At 48.8% G+C, this 17,416-nt stretch overlaps 1 protein-coding gene across 2 annotated transcripts in view; it reads left to right on the forward strand.

Annotated features, from left to right (window-relative positions):
• LOC134629589 (microtubule-associated tumor suppressor 1 homolog) overlaps nt 1–17,416 on the forward strand; it is a 53,679-nt gene that overhangs the window by 34,788 nt on the left and 1,475 nt on the right. The window contains exons 8-18 of one of the 2 annotated variants that reach the window (XM_063477064.1): nt 1,308–1,349; nt 2,963–3,087; nt 3,277–3,630; nt 11,341–11,407; nt 14,143–14,266; nt 14,356–14,446; nt 15,095–15,200; nt 15,585–15,658; nt 16,233–16,331; nt 16,556–16,672; nt 16,989–17,086. In XM_063477064.1, coding sequence (XP_063333134.1) covers nt 1,308–1,349; nt 2,963–3,087; nt 3,277–3,630; nt 11,341–11,407; nt 14,143–14,266; nt 14,356–14,446; nt 15,095–15,200; nt 15,585–15,658; nt 16,233–16,331; nt 16,556–16,672; nt 16,989–17,086 — 1,297 coding nt within the window. The remainder of the gene's footprint in view (nt 1–1,307; nt 1,350–2,962; nt 3,088–3,276; nt 3,631–11,340; nt 11,408–14,142; nt 14,267–14,355; nt 14,447–15,094; nt 15,201–15,584; nt 15,659–16,232; nt 16,332–16,555; nt 16,673–16,988; nt 17,087–17,416) is intronic. The other variant, XM_063477065.1, reaches the window with a different exon arrangement.

Here is a 17,416-nt window from a genome sequence, read left to right on the forward strand (position 1 = left end):
TGAGAGGGCCTCCTGGAGCATTTGATGTATTTCTGGCTGACTCTGCTCCTCTGGCTAACCAGAGGGTGGGAGTGTGTGATGAAGAGGTGCTTTGACAGTCTCTTCCTCCTCCTCCTCAGCTCTGTGGAGCTGCACAGAGCTGCAGGACTGAGCTGACCTTCCGAAAGAGCGTGAATACCAAGCAAAGGCATCGAGCTTTGTGCCACGTTCATTACAGAACCCGAGGAAAATGCTGAGAGTAAAGAGCTGCTGTGGTCCTGTCTCAGTGCACGACGATGACTCCTCCTCTTCAGAGAGGAGGAGTCATGATGTCCTGAATGTCCAGCAGCCTCTGTGGTGCTAACGTTGACCAGCATGCAGCAGTGTGAGCATCGGTAATCTTTCAGTTTGAGTTGATTCATAACGTACGTTTTTACATTTGAACATTTAACACGCACGCGTGTGTGTGTGCGCGCACGCGTGCGCAGGTGGTGATGTCATCAGCCTGCTTTTATATCCTCGGGGCGATGGAGTCGGACAAATATGAAAGTTGTTGCTAGGAAACCAGATGGTCTAATTTGGATGTAAATATATCAGATGGTGGACGTGTGCTCTTCGTGACACGCTCTGCACGGTTGTTTCCATGGTAACAGGTGTGCGCGCACTTGTTGGATCATGTGTTGACTTTGAAGGGAAGCTGGTTTCATTCACAGAGTTCAACCTCTCAGCACCTGGTGTATTTTCCTCTCTGAGTAATCTGATTACATCAGAATAAGGAGGGTTGCAGTTGGTATCCTTCGTGGTCCCGCACACGCTCAGTTGAGGCGGCTCATTAAAGATGGACCAGATCTGCTCTTTAGTCTGTGACCTGCTGATAATTAGACTTCGGGCTCTGCAGAGGGCACATGCAGGAATTTTGACCATCAGCGCTTAACTCAGATTACTCTGATTACTTCAGCGTGAAGACGACTGTTGGTGGATTTTTACAGCTCGGTCTGAAGCCTCTGCTCCTCCCACACGTCCCTTTTATTCCTCTCCTCCTGAGCTTCATCCCTGCGCTGCTTCTCTGACTGATGTTCTTCATAAACTCGCACAGACAGCCCTGCTGAGTGCTCACGAGACTCCAGATAATGAGCCTGACGTGATGCTCGACTGTAAGCTTCTACAGTTTACAGCGTTGCAGCATTTCAGACACTCAAATTGAATTCGCGGTGCAGAAAGTGTATTTGTTCGCTGTGTGTTTGCAGTGGATTCTCGTGACTCAGCAGGGCTCGTCGCTGTGCTCGGTGTCTGTGATGTGCATGCTAACCGTGTGGTTTCTCTCTCAGTCTGGGCTCAGCAGCTCTGCATGCCTGCCCGGCACACTCCAGGTACAAACCCCTCACCGCAGCACTCGCACAGGTCACCACACACGAGCCACATGAAACAGTAAAGTCATCAGGAATATCTGCAGGATGTGTCTCAGGACTTTTCTCCTGCTATGCTGCAGTATCTAGCAGCTGTTATAGAAAAAAAACTTATGCTGGTTATATACTGCACTGTTTAAACTAAGGAGAGGCTAAACACACTCTGTGTGTGTGTGTGTGCGTGTGTGTGCGTGCGTGTGTGTGTGTGTGTGTGCCTGTGTGTGTGTGTGTGTGTGTGTGCGTGTGTGTGTGTGTGCCTGTGTGTGTGTGCGTGTGCGTGTGTGTGTGTGCGTGTGTGTGCGTGTGTGTGTGCCTGTGTGTGTGTGTGTGCCTGTGTGTGTGCCTGTGTGTGTGTGTGCCTGTGTGTGTGTGTGTGTGTGTGTGTGTGTGTCCGTCCTTTGGGGACTTTGTGCAGTTTCTGAGTTCATCCTCGGTGATGAACGAGCCCTGGATGCTCGGACAGTATCTAATGTTTTGTCATATTCCTGTGATTGTGACTCTTTAGCCTGCTGCTGTTTCACTTTATTAATCATTTCAGAGTAATGCCGTTGCTTTAAAGTTCTTACAGCTCAGAGAAAAAAATCAAGTCTCTCTTAATAATTTATATTTTTTTATTTTTATTGAAAGGCAAAGATTCAGACGGCCTTTCTTAAAACCTGTGAACCCTCTGACTCTGTGACCTCGGCGTTAGATCGAGGTCGTGATTGGTCGGCAGGCGATGGTTTGTGGAGGTGGCACAGTTCCACCTGAGGTTACCTGTAGCATAAACATCTGTGTGTCAGTGAAGCACAGATGTGACTGCACACAGCGATTAAACCTTCTGCTCTGCCAACGCTGAAAAACAGGAGCTGTGGGGCGTTTGTCACGTGGGAGGTGTGCACGCCTCCGCTATGAGGTGGAGCTGAAACGACTCGCCGGAGAGGCCGGAGTCTGAGTTTGAACGCTGGATCTGTTCTGGTGACGGTCCAGCTGACTTCAGCGATGCCCTGCTCAGAGGCTGCCACCAGGGGGCAGCATCTTTAAGGAAGTGCTGTCCTCAGGGCCCGTCAGGTCTGAGCTGCAGTGCAGACCTGACGGGCTTTCAAAGTTTGATGTATGAGAGATCCAGATGTTCAGATGAGCCGCTACAGAAAACACCTGCCGGCTGATCGCTCTCACTGAATAGTGGAGAGGCTTTGGGCATCTCGCCCGCGACTTCTCAGGAACTCGGTCGGCTTCCAGCATCTCGCACAGAAGCTTCATCTGCAGTCAGAGAGGGAAGGAGAGTGAGCGCGCTGAGAGGAGACGAGTGTCGATCGGTCGCTCTAATTGCTTTGGTCTCGTAATGCAGCCCTTAATGCACATCCACACACACACACACACACACACACACACACACACACACACACACACACACTCACTCCCATGATGCATTGGTTTCAGCAGCAGGGCGTGTGTGTTTCTGTGTGTGTGATTGTCGTCAGCCTGCTGTGTGTGTAACTTGAGTGCGAGCCGTGTTTGTGCGTCCATGTGTGTGGACACCATGCTGAATGTCGCACCCGCCGCCCGCACACTAAGAGGTCGTCGCTCTCTTGCAGTGGATAAAAACAACAAGCCGCGGGAGGCGCCGGGGAAAACGCCATCACACACCAGCAGCAGCTCGCAGACGGCAGCATCCACCGGAGGAAACAACCAGAACCTGCAGCTGCCTCCACCCGACCTGGTACGTGTGACACGAGCAGCGCCGTCAGGGCTGCTTCTGTTTGATGCTTCAGCATCTGAGATAACTCCTCGTCCTCTCACACGATGAGGGACGGAGCTGCGTTTGACTCTAGAACCAGTGAACGTGTTGTTAGCGTGTTTGTAATCTCACACTGATGTTTTCCTGCTTTCTCTCCTCCTGTTTGTGTAGATACCAGATGACGTGAATGCTAACGCACCAGTGGCACCAGTTCCTCCAGTGCCTGCCAATAACACCACCAACACTGCTACGTCAGGAATCGCTGGACCATCGACTCTCGGTTTGAAAGCGAGAACCGGGCCGCGATCCGGCCCCAGAGCCGGTTCCCGCCTTCAGAGCGCGTCCAGAGCTGGCGGCCATGGAGGCGCGGTGGCGTCGGACGGGACGAACGCGATCAAACAGAACCACAGCAAAGAGCAGGCAGAGAAGAAGAACCAGGCCATCGTTCAGCTGAGGAAGCTGCTCGTGCAAGGGAATAAAAGAGTGGAGGCTCTGGCGACAGTCATCCAACATCTCTTCACTGAGGTACAGTCACACCTGCATTTACACAGCAGTGACGCCACCTGCTGGTCGGTTTAGACCTCAACAAACCCACATGCATCAGTTATGAAGCAGTTTATCCCCCGTACAGCGTTGCAGAGGGAAACAGTTTGTGTTTGAGGCTGTGGGAGTGACTCACTGCTGCCTCTGCTGGACGCTGCAGGAACTGCTGTGTGGTTGTTTCTTTATGGCTCTAAGCTGCAGACACTGCATGCTCACAGTTAGAGTGCTGCCCCTCGTCAGGCTTCTGGAAGCCATCCACTCAGAACAAAGGGGGCTTTAAAAGGACAGGACTTGTTTCCTGTCACATGTTAATGGTGGTGATGTTGTTTGTGAAAGTCTGAAGAGCTGATGGCGTCTTTTAAATGTGCACACTCTTTGATTTGTTACCTGCAGCACAGCTGAAACGAGGCTGTGATTTTGTTATGAGGTGTCAGATTCTCTGCTTCCCAGAGCCGATAGGATCGAACTCTTTAAAGGCACCACAGGAATATCTGCATGCAGGTGTCACACAGGTAACGGACTCGTTAGCGTGTAGAAAAACGGCTCGGTGCTGTTTGAGAAGCGAAGCTGCACATAAGCGTTTCAGGTCAGGAGGGGGCTTTAGCGTCTCGTGTGATGGGGGCGGGTCCTGCTGCTGCGTGGATGTGTTTGCACATGTGAGTGCAGCGTGGCTTCACAAGGTGAACGACCCATCCCGTCCCTCGCCTCGGGCAGATTAGAGCAGGGCGCCACAGCCTGTAATTACAGCGTCACTTGGCAGTGTGCGGTGACGTCGCCCTGCTGATATTTAAGGTGCTGCTGGAGATACTCGTAGAGGAGGAGTAATGGCTGTTTTTAGAAGGAGGCAGCAGGGAGAGGCTCGCCACGCCCGGCTGTCATTAAGAACAGCACATGATGCAACGGAAAGATCCTGCTCACACGCTCCTGCTGATGTGTGTGTGTGTGTGTGTGTGTGTGTGTGTGTGTGTGTGTGTGTGTGTGTACCTGTTGTAAGTGCAGTGCTTGCATACATTCAATTCAATTCAATTCAATTCAATTTTATTTATATAGCGCCAAATCACAACAAAAGTCGCCTCAAGGCGCTTTATTTTGTACAGTAGATAGCACAATAATAAATACAGAGAAAAGGGAAAAACCCAACAATCATATCATATGACCCCCTATGAGCAAGCACTTTGGCGACAGTGGGAAGGAAAAACTCCCTTTTAACAGGAAGAAACCTCCAGCAGAACCAGGCTCAGGGAGGGGCGGCCATCTGCTGCGACCGGTTGGGGTGAAAGAAGGAAAACAGGATGAAAGACATGCTGTGGAAGAGAGACAGAGATTAATAACAGATATGATTCGATGCAGAGAGGTCTATTAACACATAGTGAGTGAGAAAGGTGACTGGAAAGGAAAAACTCAATGCATCATGGGAATCCCCGGCAGCCTACGTCTATTGCAGCATAACTAAGGGAGGATTCAGGGTCACCTGGTCCAGCCCTAACTATATGCTTTAGCAAAAAGGAAAGTTTTAAGCCTAACCTTGAAAGTAGAGATAGTGTCTGTCTCCTGAATCCAAACTGGAAGCTGGTTCCACAGAAGAGGGGCCTGAAAACTGAAGGCTCTCCCTCCCATTCTACTTTTAAATACTCTAGGAACAACAAGTAAGCCTGCAGAGCGAGAGCGAAGTGCTCTAATAGGGTGATATGGTACTACAAGGTCATTAAGATAAGATGGGGCCTGATTATTTAAGACCTTGTATGTGAGGAGCAGGATTTTGAATTCAATTCTGGATTTAACAGGAAGCCAATGAAGGGAAGCCAAAACAGGAGAAATATGCTCTCTCTTCCTAGTCCCTGTCAGTACTCTTGCTGCAGCATTTTGGATTAACTGAAGACTTTTCAGGGAGTTTTTAGGACATCCTGATAATAATGAATTACAGTAGTCCAGCCTGGAAGTAATAAATGCATGAACTAGTTTTTCAGCATCACTCTGAGACAGGATATTTCTAATTTTAGAGATGTTGCGCAAATGGAAGAAAGCAGTCTTACATATTTGTTTAATATGTGCCTTGAAGGACATGTCCTGGTCAAAAATGACTCCAAGGTTCCTCACAGCATTACTGGAGGCCAAGGTAATGCCATCCAGAGTAAGGATCTGCTTAGATACCATATTTCTAAGATTTTCAGGGCCGAGTACAATAACCTCAGTTTGATCTGAATTAAGAAGCAGAAAGTTAGCGGCCATCCAGGTCTTTATGTCTTTAAGACATTCCTGCAGTTTAACTCATTGGTGTGTGTTACCTGGCTTCATGGACAGATAGAGCTGCGTATCATCTGCATAGCAGTGAAAATTTATGCTATGTCTTCTAATGATGCTACCTAGGGGAAGCATGTATAATGTAAATAGAATTGGTCCTAGCACTGAACCCTGTGGAACTCCATAATTAACCTCAGCATGTGAAGAAGACTCTCCATTTACTTGAACAAATTGGAGTCTATTAGATAGATATGATACAAACCACTGCAGTGCAGTACCTGTAATACCTACAGCATGTTCTAATCGCTCTAATAGGATATTATGGTCAACAGTATCGAACGCTGCACTGAGGTCTAGCAGGACAAGCACGGAGATGAGTCCACTGTCAGAGGCCATAAGAAGATCATTTGTAACCTTCACTAAAGCTGTTTCTGTGCTGTGATGAGCTCTGAAACCTGACTGAAACTCTTCAAATAAGCCATTCCTCTGCAGATGATCTGTTAGCTGTTTGACAACTACTCTTTCAAGGATGTTTGATATGAAAGGAAGGTTGGAGATTGGCCTATAATTAGCTAAGACTGCTGGGTCTAGAGATGCTTTTTGAGTAAAGGTTTAACTACAGCCAGCTTGAAGGCCTGTGGTACATAGCCAATTATTAGAGATAGATTGATCATATTTAAGATTGAAGAATTAATTAATGGCAGGACTTCTTTGAGCAGTTTTGTAGGAATGGGGTCTAAAAGACACGTTGATGGTTTGGAGGAATTAATTATTGAAGTTAACTCAGAAAGATCAATTGGAGAAAAAGAGTCTAAATGAATATCAATGGTACTAAAAGTAGCTGTAGATAATATTACATCTGTGGGATGATTATTGGTAATTTTTTCTCTAATGATAAAAATTTTATTTCTGAAGAAGTTCATGAAGTCATTACTAGTTAACGTTAAAGGGATGGTTGGCTCAGTAGAGCTCTGACTTTTTGTCAGCCTGGCTACAGTGCTGAAGAGAAACCTGGGGTTGTTCTTATTTTCTTCAATCAGTGACGAATAGTAAGATGTTCTGGCTTTGTGGAGGGCTTTCTTATAAAGCAGCAAACTATTTCTCCAGGCTAAATGATGATCCTCTAAATTTGTGACACGCCATTTCCTCTCCAGCTTACGAGTTATCTGCTTTAGGCTACGTGTTTGAGAATTATACCACGGAGTCAGGGACTTCTGATTTGAGGCCTTAGTTTTCACAGGAGCTACAGTATCCAGAGTCGTACGTAGTGAGGAGGTAAAATTATTAACAAGATAATCGACCTCTGTTGGAGTAGCGTTCAGATAGCTGCTCTGCTCTATGTTGGTACAGGGCATTGAAGATGATAACAGTGGGTGGATTATATTCTTAAACTTAGTTACAGCACTTTCAGAAAGACATCTAGTTTGATAAAGTCTACTCTCCACTGCTGTGTAATCAATTATTGTAAATGTAAATGTTATCAGGAAATGATCAGACAGCAGAGGGTTTTCAGGAAACACTGTTAAATGTTCAGTTTCTATGCCATATGTTAAAACAAGATCTAGAGTGTGATTAAAGTGGTGGGTGGGTTCTTTTACATTTTGAGAGAAGCCAGTTGAGTCTAATAACAGATTAAATGCAATTTTGAGGCTGTCATTTTTAGCATCTACATGGATGTTAAAATCACCCACAATAATTATTTTATCTGAGTTGAGCACTAAATCAGATAAAAAGTCTGAGAAATCAGAGAGAAACTCTGTGTAAGGCCCAGGTGGACCTTACACCTGGGCCTCAGACTGCCAGAGGCTTCCTCTGGCAGTCTGAGGTATGGAGTGAATGCTGAACTTCCTTCGGCATGTCCTGATCACACCGCATACGTCCAAGCATGAAAACCCCCTCAGAGGATTCAGAGTCGGCGTGTCAGCCAATAAAAATATAATCATGACTGAATGATTCCAGTTTGAGATGCGTGCAGCAGTGATGTCACTGATTCGACCCCTGAACGCAGACACGGGGACGCTGAAGACGGTTATTAAACATTTCACAGTGTTGCCTCGGAGTATCAGCGATCCTGGTCTCCTGCCACTCAGCGCTCACAGGTCACGTCGCTGTCCAACATGGCTTCACAGCACCTTTATCATATTGGCTTTTTAAAAATCTAAACAGGAGAAACGATCATTTATTCCTGTTTCTGTTCACTAATAAAATAATAAGCCATCGTCCTGTTTCAGCTGTCCTGTCATCCACCCACAGCAGCCGCGCTCACACCTTTTAACCATGATGTCCTGTTACGCTTTGGTGTTGGTGGATGCTGATGCACGAATTGAGGAAAACGTGAAACTTTTATATAAACGGTGCAAATGTCTGTGTTCGTGTTACAAAGTCTCACCCTGAAGGATTATGTGAGTGTTTGTGTGGATGGAGGCTGCTGATTGGCTCAGACCAGCTCCAGGATGCGTCCGTCAGAGTCCAGGATGTGGACGGTGTGTTCAGTAAACACTGTGTGTGTTTGCAGACAGCCGAGCGTAGCCTGGGAGTACAGAGGCCTTCACGGCTCTGCTCGCTGTCAGGACTCTTTGTGTTTGAACCTTTGTTGTTCTTCTCTGTGCGGCTGTGTTGTGTTCAGGGGCCGAGCGCAGCACTAATGCCTTTAATTAGACACCTGGGGGGGTCAGAGGCGCTCGTAGCTCTGGCTTGTTTTCCTCGTCTTTACATTTTATAACTTTACTGTACTGTTGCACTGATCTGAGAGCCTGAGCTCGGCCTGATGAAGCACAGCTGTCCTAAAGTTTAAAGTTTAAGCTGTTATTGTCCTGGAGTGTCTCTGCGGAGCGAGCGGCTCATAAAACCTGTTATCAGCAGTAAAACCTGCACACGAACGAGTGCGCGCTTACATAACCCTGTCAGATTTTTGTGTTGGAGCATAAACTCCTCCGGGCTCTCCGGAGCCTTTCTGCCTGGGATATTGATTAGATGGGAGGCCTGCTGGGAGGTGCTGGTGAAAGGGGGAGTCATGGGTGGAGGAGGGGGAGGAGGAGGAATGCTGCAGCTGAAGCCCTGAAGCTGTGTGATTTGTGTTTCTTATCTGAAGCATGAATGCCGGCACTATCTTATCTGCCTGCACACTTGAAAGGTGACTGCTGAATATAAACAGAGCACTTAACGGCAAGCCCCCCCCCCCCTCCCCCCGCTGAAGGTGGAGGCGGGGCTGTTTGAGCTGCACTGGAAAAGCGTGTGTGTGAAAGCACGCCATCCATGGTTACTGACGGTAAACAAAACTAGACTCCAAACTAAAGCCGGGGGGGCGGGGTCTAACTATCTCTGTTAGAATTTTCTTTTGCGTCGCTGCTGTTTGACAGATTTTTATTATATTTTTATCTTATAAATGATATTTTAAAATATCAAAATATTACTGTTTAAAACCCTCGTTCAGTCACATGGTGCGATGAGCTGTTATTGTGACGACTGGAGGAACCGTCTGTGTTTAGACTGTTTCACGTTTGTGGGGTCTAATCTAAAAGACATAGACTGTATATAAAAGATGTCATGGCCGTCACACAGGCGTCTGTATGACACCAGATCAGACTGAGGCTACAAACTTCAGTCACAGGCTTAAAGCACAGAGGAGTCGCCCCCTGCTGGCAGTGCAGGTTTAAGGCATTTTCACGTTGCCATCTTTTTATACAGTCTGTGCTAAAACATCCCGACTGGGTACATGTTTTGGTCTTTGTGCACTGAGAGTACGTTTCATGTTGGCTGCTATAAAAACCAGAAGAGGAAAAAAAAGCTGATCAAAGCTGGTTTCTCGGTTTTATAGCCACTAAAACTGGACTAATTAAAGTCTTTTTTTAGAGCTTCGTGGTTTTTAAAATATGTCCCAGCTCTGCGGGAAACTCCCAGATAAATGTAACGTAAAGTTTATACGGAGGAAAAATATGAAGCTGAAGACAAAGAGAGGCGTGATTTAAACGCTGATGCTCCGGTCCGGTGAGTTAACGACTGATAGAGCAGGAGAGAAAGGCAGATAAGATTAAAGATATGAAAAGAGGAGGGCGGTGCAGAAATAACTCGCATTCCTCTATCAGACGGGAGGAGGAGAAACAGATGGAGGGGGGAGGAGGTCTGTGGTGAACAGGTAGAGTGTGGGAGGAGCAGAGGGGGAGGGCAGAGAGTTTCCTCTGTAGTAGTTTGTGACAGAGGGAGAGGAAGGACGCCGGACGGAGAGCAGCGTGGGAGCTTTGTATGAGGGTGTCTGTGGTTACTGAGAGATGGGGGCGGCGGACAGCAGAGCCCACGGCGAGCCCAGCAGAGCCCACGCCAAACCGGACAGGATCCCCTCTCATCGCCGCAAGAAGAAACGCAAGGTGTGTGTTTGTTTCCACAGCTGAGCTCGTCGCTGCGTGTCAGAGCCGGGGTTGGAAACCGAGCGGGTCGCCTCATTTTCCACATTCTTTGTCCCGCTCGAGTCGTCTGCTGCTTTCAGCCCGATCGTTTAGAAATGTGACAGACGTCTGAGTTTGTTGCTGTTCTTCGCCTGCTTTTGTTGCCTCTGTTTCTTCACGTCTCTGACCCGCATGCAGCAGATGGTCTTTATGGCTGCGTGTGTTTACAGGCAGCAGCACAGCTGCAGAGGTCCTGCTGCTGCTCTAACCCTCACACTGCTCCATCATTCAGACTCAGCACGCTCGCTAAAGTGTGTGTGTGTGTGTGTGTGTGTGTGTGCGTGTGTGATGTACTAACCCGATGCTGCTCCTGTGCAGCAGGGATGTGAGACTTCAGGCCGTCTTTAACTTTTATTTTCCCTTCTTTGGTTTCTTGTCTCCTTGGAGACGAGACAAAAATGATTAGTGAGTGTGGAAAGAAAACTATGGTGGAAGCAGGAACAGCCTGAGCAGCCGACAGGAAAACAAAAGAGAATTCCTGAGCCACTCCTTCCATTCACGTGTTTATTAATAGAGAGAAATGTTCGTCGAGTTAAATCAGAGTTGCATCCAAAACACGAACCATAAAAACGACTCGTGCCGCGAGCCTCGCCTCCGACCGCGCCTCACGCTGCTGTGAAGGCGTTTGGTAAACGGTTTCCTCATGAGGTGATGCTGGATCTGTGTTTTGGCGATAAGGCAGCCCGCGGGCATCCTTCACATGTGTGACAACGATCTGTATTTGAATATTTGTTCTGGATCGCCTCAGCACACGCTCACATAACTTTGTGCTCTCACAGTTAATGACATCCTGCCCATCTGAGCCCAGCTGTTCACTTTGGTGAAGGTGTTTGTGAGCAGGGCTGCACTAGTTCAGCCTGACTCTGCATTAGCACAGCTGGGTGTTTCCTGTCTGACAGTTACGCTCAGCTTTCAGTAGATTTAAACAGTTAAAAGTGCTTCTGTACGGTTATGAACTCACAGCTTCCCTGTCCCACAGGAGCTCATGTCAATCTTCTTCTCTCTGCAGCGTGAGGAGACCCTGAAGCAGAAGAAGGAGCTGTCGCAGGAGCTGGCCAACCTCCGGGACGAGCTGGGTAAGAACCTCCGGCCTCCTCACGCCGCCTTTTCGTTTGCGTCTTTCTCCCTCTGTCCCAGCCATTTGCATACAACACACACTCGTACGAATCTTATCAAGGACGGGACAACTGCCATTCAAAGCGGCGCTGTAACGTCGGTGCAGCTGCTGCTTGTTCTTAGGAAGAAAAGAGACGCTTCCACGCAGGCTGTAACCTGTCAGCACGTCTGTCAGGTGCTCGGTGCACCTGTGTTCTCAGGAGGCGTTCTCCATGGATCCACCAGGTCTCTGAGACGAGTGGCGGGGAGCTCGTAGGGGTCACACTGGAACACGAGTGTAAACAAAGAAGTTTCAGACCTGCAGGAGTTTAATGGATTAAATGGCACCTCCACTGAACTTTGTGTTTGTTTATATATCTTTGTGGGGACCGACAGCAATTATAGGGACAAAATCCAAAATCCAGGTCCCCGCAAGGTTGAAGGGATTTTACACTCAAAATGTGGTTTTAGTGTCAGGTTACAGTTAGGGAAAGCATTATGTCAATTAGATGTCCCCACAGAGATATGAAAACACTGTGTGTGTGTGTGTGTGTGTGTGTGTGTGTGTGTGTGTGTGTGTGTGTGTGTGTGTGTGTGTGTGTGTACCTGGCAGGCGGCAGAATGGTTCCTGTACTGCACGATGTGACGTGTCAGTTTGTGTTTTTGGACGCCACCGTCATGGCGGTCGATTATTATTGGAGCCTGACGCGACCACATTATCGTTAGGTGTATTACACTAATACTGTTTACAAATCTATATCTAATAAATACTAAAGTTTGATGCCGCAAACGTCCACGCGTCTGTAAGGAGGACTCGTGGAGTATCTGCTGTAACGGTCATCTGTGAATTGGCAGCGAGGACACGCCTCCACGCGGTTCCCGTTTAAGAGTCACACAAACATTCAGGTCACTGGAAATAACATCACACTGTGTCCTAAATACTGATACTGCTGCATGTGCCTGAGAGTGGATCAGGAACACCCAGATAGCTTAGTATAACTAACACACACACACACACACACACACACACACACACACACACACACACACACGTCGGGTATTCATATCTTGTGGGGACATCTAATTGACATAATGTTTTCCTTAACCATAACTGTAACCTGACACTAAAACCACATCTAGAGTCTAAAAACCTGTGGGGACCTGGGTTTTCACCCCTGCAAGTATAGTAACCTTCCCATTTTTGGTCCCCACAAAGCTATGAATACGTGTTTATGTAGTATGAAGGACATTAAAATAGGCACAAGTGTAATTGAAGAATATATATCACAACTATTTCAGTTCACACACATGCTCAGAGTACACTTGGCTTCCATGTTTATATATACACACACTCAGATGGACATACCAGAGCCCCCCCCCCCCCCACACACACACCTTCACTTTCTCTCTACTGTCCCTCGATCCCATCGAGCTGCTGCACTGAATGCGCTCTTTTCTTTTGACCTTTGGCTCGTCTCTGAGCTGAGGAATGCCAGTAATGTATAGACCCCTGCTGTCAAAGCGCGCGCACACACACACACACGCACACACATCAAACCGAGCAGGAACAACATGTCTCTGTGTCTCTGAGGAGCGTTTGCCGGGTCCTCTCCCACACATGCTCACCATGACATGTCAGAAGCAGGAAGTCTCTGGACAAACAGGACAGTCTCTTCCTGTCAGATTTAAAAGGTTCACGCGGTCGTTTCACAGATAAGTGCGATGGTGTGTCGTCTGCATGGCAGTGAGAATGTGCACAGTGTCTCTCCCAGAGGAGCTCCATGACCAGCCTTTGTGTGAGGAATCAGCTCGGGTTTGTGAAACAAACACTGCCGGGCACGTTTCCTCGTTTCCTTGTTTGGAATCCTTTTTCCTGGTTCCTTCAGTTCATCTCGTAACTTTGTTTTTCACGCGTCCTCGTACGAGGAGACCAAAGTGAGATGATGTCACGTTTATGCTGCCACCTGCTGACTGTCACACTCGGGGTTTGTGTGCTTGATGAAGGCGTGTGCGTGTGTCCGTCCCGTGTGCACGCTGCCGTCAGCTGTCGCAGGCTTTGTTTCCTTCACCGGAGCGACAGACGCTCCATTCAGAGGGAACGCCAACTGCTCCAGCTGCAGCCAGCTGTTCACACTCACTGTTGTCATCACCGAGGCTGCTCAGCGTGAGCGTGCAGAGCTCTCACTTTTATTAAAATGTTTCAGGTTGGCGTGGAATCAAACTGGCGTGTGTGGTGGCGGGCAGAGGCTGGAGGCGCGCGTGAGCCTGCGAGGGTTGAGATGAGTCGCCAGGAGCAATTCCCGCCACATACTTGCGCGCTGACATGCAGATGTTTGGTGTTTCGGTCTCTCGGAATAATTAAAGTGGAATGTGGCCGAAGGCTGACGCACAAGGACGTGTCCTTTGTTACCCGCTGAAGAATCGCCGCCCCAGGCGTGTCGGCGCTGACATGACGTGATGGATGCTCCGGCGTGATTCATGAGTAAAATAGTCAGAGTAGGATCCACATCTGGCCCCCCTCACATCTGCCCACAAACAGCTGGTTCCAAACCGTATCATTGCTTCCTTTTCAGCAGTAGCTGACCCCGGATCAGTTTCATCTCTCGTTAAGAAAACGTTTTTAGTTTCTTTCAGATTTTTCTGCAGAAAACCAAAATCTGTACTTTGACTCATTAAATCAAAGTTGTTTCCTGCTGCTCTGCTTTCTCCTGCACAGTCGCGTCGTCGCAGTGCTGCGAGCGTCTGCAGAAGGAGAAGCAGGAGGCGCGCGTCGGCTTCGAGGAAGCGCTGACGAGGTTGCGGGAGCAGCACCGGGAGGAGCTGGCACAGCTGGAGGAAAGGTAGGACCGACGCTCTCCTCACGTTCAGGAGCCTTCTCCTCCTGCACGCCGTTCAGACTGACCCTGTTTCACGCTCCTCTCTGCGACAGGCTGACCAGTTTTTACCAAACTGAGTGGGACAAAGTCCACCAGACGTACCAGGAGGAGGCGGACAAATGTCGCGTCCTGATGGAGAAACAGGTCTGAGCACAAACGCACGAGCAGACGCTCAACCAGCTTTTATTGTGAAAGGATCACGCCCTCGAGTGTGACGGAGATGATGCTCGTCACGTACGCGGCGTGACCTTTAATAGGTCACCGATTTACTGCTGCAGTTGGACCGAGACACGGCACGCACCCTCCTCGTGCTGCGCTCTGATTGGCTCATAGGAGCGCCATGTGACTCCCTGAGCTCTGAACCTGAGCTCGCTCTCTGATTGGATCCAGCGACAGCAAAAAATGTTTCAGATTCATAATAAATGTCCAGCAGCGCTCTCGTCTCCGTCCTGCTGCAGCAGACGCTCAGATTAAAGAATCACTCAGACCTGATGGAGGAGGAGACGAGGAGGGGAAGGAGCAGCAGAGAGGGGTGGTGATGGCGTGAGGAGACAGTGTAGGAAAGAAGGCAAATGAGGAAGGAAGGAGTGCAAATGACAAGAAGCAGGAGGAGGAGATGTGGGAGGGGCGAGGGATTCAAATGAAAAAGCAAACATGTAAACAAACACATTTGTAAACAGCGATGTCTCTGAAACCTGGACGCTTTTAATAATTTTTATTTTCACTGCATAATCTGATAAATGTTGGAGTTTTGATCAGCGCCGTTTCTGACGTCCTGGTTTCTTCCTGCAGGTGGAGGAGCTGAGGAGCCGACAGGAAGTGGAGAGGAAGAAACAGGAAGTGAGTCACAGCCAGAAGATGGAGTCTCTGAAACAGCAGTACGAGGCCTCATTAGAAGGTGTGTGCAGGACACACACACACACACAGACACACACACACACAGACACACACACACACAGACAGACACACACACACAGACAGACACACACACACACACAGACACACACACACACAGACACACACACACACACACAGACACACACACACACAGACACACACACACACACAGACACACACACACACACAGACACACACACACACACAGACACACACACACACACAGACACAGACAGACACACACACACACACAGACACAGACAGACACACACACACACACAGACACAGACAGACACACAGACACACACACAGACACAGACAGACACACACACACAGACACACACACAGTCCTCTTTGTCAGACTGATTCTTTTCTCTCGGCTCAGAGATGAAGACGATCCATCGTTCCGACCTGGACACTCTGGAAAAAGCCCTGAAGGACACTGAAGCTTCTCTCTCTGTAAGAATCACTTTACTGCTCCGTCGTCTTTACTGCCATCATAATATTTCCATCACGCGACTCTGTGAACATCAGATAAGATGAACCTTTATCAGTCCCACACGCGGGAAATTAGTTTGGTTACAGCAGCAAAAAATAAGAAAAACAATAGAATAACATACTGTACAATATAGAATACTATATATAACAGAATAGAGTACTATATTGCATCAGTAATATTCGTGATATTGCTCATAAACATGAGAATGAGGTGATGAGTCTGCTCAGAGGTTGAGGGGAGCGTGGCCGTCAGGACGTTTTGATTTCCCAGAATCCGCAGCGCTGCGTTCGAGCCGTGCTGAAGCCCACACACGTTTTTCCCTCCAGGTGGTTTCAGATGTTTGTGTGTGTGGAGGAGAGCCGAGGATTTATCTCGTCTCTGTGCTGCCGGCTCAGACGCCGTTCAGGAGGCGAACGCAAACCTGAGCTCGGCGTGAACGCACGCGTCTGCAGACGTGTTCCTGATGAATCTGTAGTTTACCTGCCGCTGAGCTCGGCGTGAACTCTAACAACGGCGCCTCTGTTTCCCCCTCAGGAAAAACTCTCCGAGCTCACGGCGGAGAAGGAGGACCTGAGCGAGAAGCTGCGAGCCGAGGAGGAGAGGAGGAAGAGGATACTCACCGACAAGAATCTGGTAACGATGGCTCAACCGTCCTCCTTTAATCTCCCTCTGAACTCCTCCTAGCAGCACTCGTGAAGCCCGCTGCTGACCATGACTGCCCCCTGCTGGTGTGGAAGAGCAGTGACTCCAACTCATACTAAGGGGACAGAAAATGTGTGCTTGTTGTGCTGCTGTAATGCTACTTAAATCACAGAGGGTTCCTGCGCTCACCTGCCGTGTCTGTGGTGTTTGTGCAGAAGGACTCCCACACAGTGTACCTGGAGAAGGAGCTGGAGAGTCTGAAGGTGGTGCTGGAGATCAAGAACAACCAGCTGCATCAGAAGGAGAAGAAGCTGATGGAGATGGACAAACTGGTGGGTGCAGATCTGTTTCTGTCACACGTCAGCAGATCTAAGAATTCCTTATCTAGCACATCGGCGGCCTCCCGGAAATCTCCGGTGGTTTGTGACTCTGAAGCTTTGGAAACAGTTGTTGTTTGTCTGGTGTTACTGCCAGACTGTCTGCACACAGCGAGCGTCCCACAGCGTGGCTCGAGAGGGTGCGTCAGTCGGACGGATTAGCTGCTTTTAAACGAGTCCGGCCATTTTCATCTACGTGAGCCGAGCCTGATGATTGGATGAAAAAAACGTTCTGTGACTGAAACTGTGTGTGTGTGTGTGTGTGTCTCAGGTGGAGACGAACGTGAAGCTGGAGGAGTGTCTGAAGAAGGTGCAGCAGGAGAACGAGGACTACAAGGCCAGGATGGACAAACACGCCGCGCTGTCCAAGTATGTACTCCTGCGAGGGGGACTCATCCCCATCCGATCGTTTAGCTACCTCCTGGTTTCCTCCCTCCCTCTCCCTCCCTCTCTCTCCTGGTTTCCTCCCTCACTCTCTTGGTTTCCTCCCTCTCCCTCCCTCTCCTGGTTTCCTCCCTCACTCTCTTGGTTTCCTCCCTCCCTCTCCCTCCCTCTCCTGGTTTCCTCCCTCACTCTCTTGGTTTCCTCCCTCCCTCTCCTGTCTGTCAGATAAGTGTTGGAGGTAAGCGGCCTGTCGCAGCGACCGCCGGCGCCTCTCGTTCTCGCTGCGTCAGTCGTGATGACGAGGGTTTATCTGCT

This window comes from Pelmatolapia mariae, linkage group LG6 (genome assembly GCF_036321145.2).
Source record: "Pelmatolapia mariae isolate MD_Pm_ZW linkage group LG6, Pm_UMD_F_2, whole genome shotgun sequence".
NCBI lineage: Eukaryota > Metazoa > Chordata > Actinopteri > Cichliformes > Cichlidae > Pelmatolapia > Pelmatolapia mariae.